This window comes from Vanessa cardui, chromosome 21 (assembly GCF_905220365.1).
Source record: "Vanessa cardui chromosome 21, ilVanCard2.1, whole genome shotgun sequence".
In the NCBI taxonomy this organism is placed as follows: domain Eukaryota; kingdom Metazoa; phylum Arthropoda; class Insecta; order Lepidoptera; family Nymphalidae; genus Vanessa; species Vanessa cardui.
Window position 1 is genome coordinate 3,517,304 of NC_061143.1, and position 2,347 is coordinate 3,519,650.

Sequence of the window (2,347 nt, forward strand, 5' to 3'; positions counted from 1 at the left end):
TGAATTAATAATGTGAGGTAAATTGTGCAAGTACAAGCAAATAACAACAACAAATATTTTATCACGCATATTCAAAGATATTCGCAAAACACCGCAACGCAGCAACAGAGACGTTCGGAATGCTCGATTGCGGACGAATGCGAGCGGGGCTGCGGGGTGCAGAGGGTGCCTCGTCCCGCTTCGCTTCGCATGACGTCGCACCTTCTCGCGACGCACGGACGCTAGTCGCCAACTTTCGCAACTTTTTCAAACAAAAATAACTCAAAATATTTAGTGAAATTAATCTCAAAAGTCTTAACACAATCATAATTATAAAGCTAAAGCTGTGCAGAAACTAGTAACAGACGAGTGTAAAATCAAAATTGGATTGTAAATTTCGTTCGTGTTATTTCGTGTCCGTTCGGTTCCTGTTCGCAATCGCGTCGCAACGAGTTGAAGCATGATAGTTTAATGTATATTGATGTCATTAAAACTTTATTATGGCGTCGAAAAGTAAGAAGATCTTAGAAGAAATACATCCGTTGCATATAATACGGGAAGTACAGAAATGGCCAGTTTTATACGTTAAAGATAATCCCGAACGAGCAAATTTACATTTCAAGTACAAAATTTGGAACGAAATCGCGAAGGCACTTTTCACTGATTGGGATTCGTACAGTGAGAGTGAAAAGGAATGCAAAGGTTTGTTAAAATTTAAGTGTTACATAAAATATGGGTTTTATTTATATGAGGGCAGGCCAATGGCCTTGATGGTAAGTGGTCACCAACGTTGATAGACATTGGCGATATAAGAAATATTAACCACACTTTAAATCACCAATGTGCTGCCAACCTTAGGAACAAAGAAGGCATGTCCCTTGTGCCTGTAACATTATTGTTTTTTTGGCGGTAGAATATCTGATAACGTACCCAGACGAGATAGCATAAAGCTCTACTACCCAGTACAACTAAAACGTGTATTATAGAATATTTCTATATGAATAAATAAACTAAAGAATCACAAATATTCAAACATTATTATGGTCTATATTTCAACTTAAAATAACTCCCAACTTTAAATAATGAGATTGCAAAACAAAATTGCAAACTTTTATAAAAATCATATTTTCAGAATTTGACTACTTCGAACTTCTTTGTTATTGTTCGAGAATACTAATAAATCCATGAATAGTAGTAGTAAGTATATCATTGTGCTCCGAATATATGAAATCATATGTTTTAGAATTCAGTTTTACTTAGTGACTTATGAAATAAAAATAAAACTTATAATAAGCTCTCAAAATAAGCTATTCACCCATATTTCCCGTATAGGTATTATTCAACTGTTATTTACTAATGTTATCTATAAATATAGTTAATAATAGAAGTATATGCAAAACAGAAAATTAATGTATGATTTATAGTTTCAGATCTTACAAAAAAGTGGCGTAATCTCCGCGACACGTTCAAACGTCAACTAGCAACTGAGAAAAAGATTCGAGAAGGTTACAACATAAAGAAGAAAACGTACGTTTATTTCAAACACATGCTTTTCTTACTGCCTCACGTTTCATACTCAGAAAATGAAGCATCTGATCCGGTCTTGGAACCGAAACTCAATGAATATTTTAACAAGCGTGAAAAGAGAAAAGCATCATTAAAAGATAAAGAAAGGATTAAGAGGAGAAAAATTGTGACTGCAACTCCATCCCCATCCGTCCAACAGGAAGAAATCGATGAAGATCGACATTTCCTTATGTCACTCGTGCCATCGTTCAAAAAAATGAGCGACGATGAAAAACTATCCGCTAAAGTGAGAATATTGAAAGTAATCAAGGATATACGGAAGAAATCCAATTTAATGGAATGCATGCCCCTTGCGGACTCTTTATCATATAACGTGGAAGATGCAGATGTCGGGGACATTAAAGTTGAAATGCTCCAAAGTGAAGCTAACGAAACGCCTTCAAACGATTCTGACTCTGCTGATAGTGAAAACTCTGATTAGGGTAACAGTTACTCTGATCCAGTCGTCGAGATGGCCCAGTGGTTAGAACGCGTGCATCTTAACCGATGATTGCGGGTTCAAACCCAGGCAAGCACCGCTGATTCATGTGCTTAATTTGTCTTTATAATTCATCTCGTGCTCAGCGGTGAAGGAAAATATCGTGAGGAAACCTGCATGTGACAAATTTCATAGAAATTCTGCCACATGTGAATTCCACCAACCCGCATTGGAACAGCATGGTGGAATATGTTCCAAACCTTCTCCTCAAAGGGAGAGGAGGCTTTTGGACCAGCAGTGGGAATTTACAGGCTGTTGCTGTTGTTTGTTGTTACTCTGATTGTAGCTATCTTTTACTAGCTG

The 2,347-nt window shown here is 36.9% G+C and overlaps 1 protein-coding gene across 1 annotated transcript; it reads left to right on the forward strand.

The window, feature by feature from the left end:
- The first annotated feature begins 202 nt into the window (after positions 1-202).
- On the forward strand, positions 203-2,133 carry LOC124538732. The gene is made up of 2 exons (XM_047115901.1): positions 203-681; positions 1,404-2,133. The coding sequence occupies exons 1-2, from the start codon at positions 480-482 to the stop codon at positions 1,985-1,987; spliced, it is 786 nt and encodes a 261-aa protein (XP_046971857.1). The 5' UTR covers positions 203-479; the 3' UTR covers positions 1,988-2,133.
- The last annotated feature ends 214 nt before the right edge of the window (positions 2,134-2,347 follow it).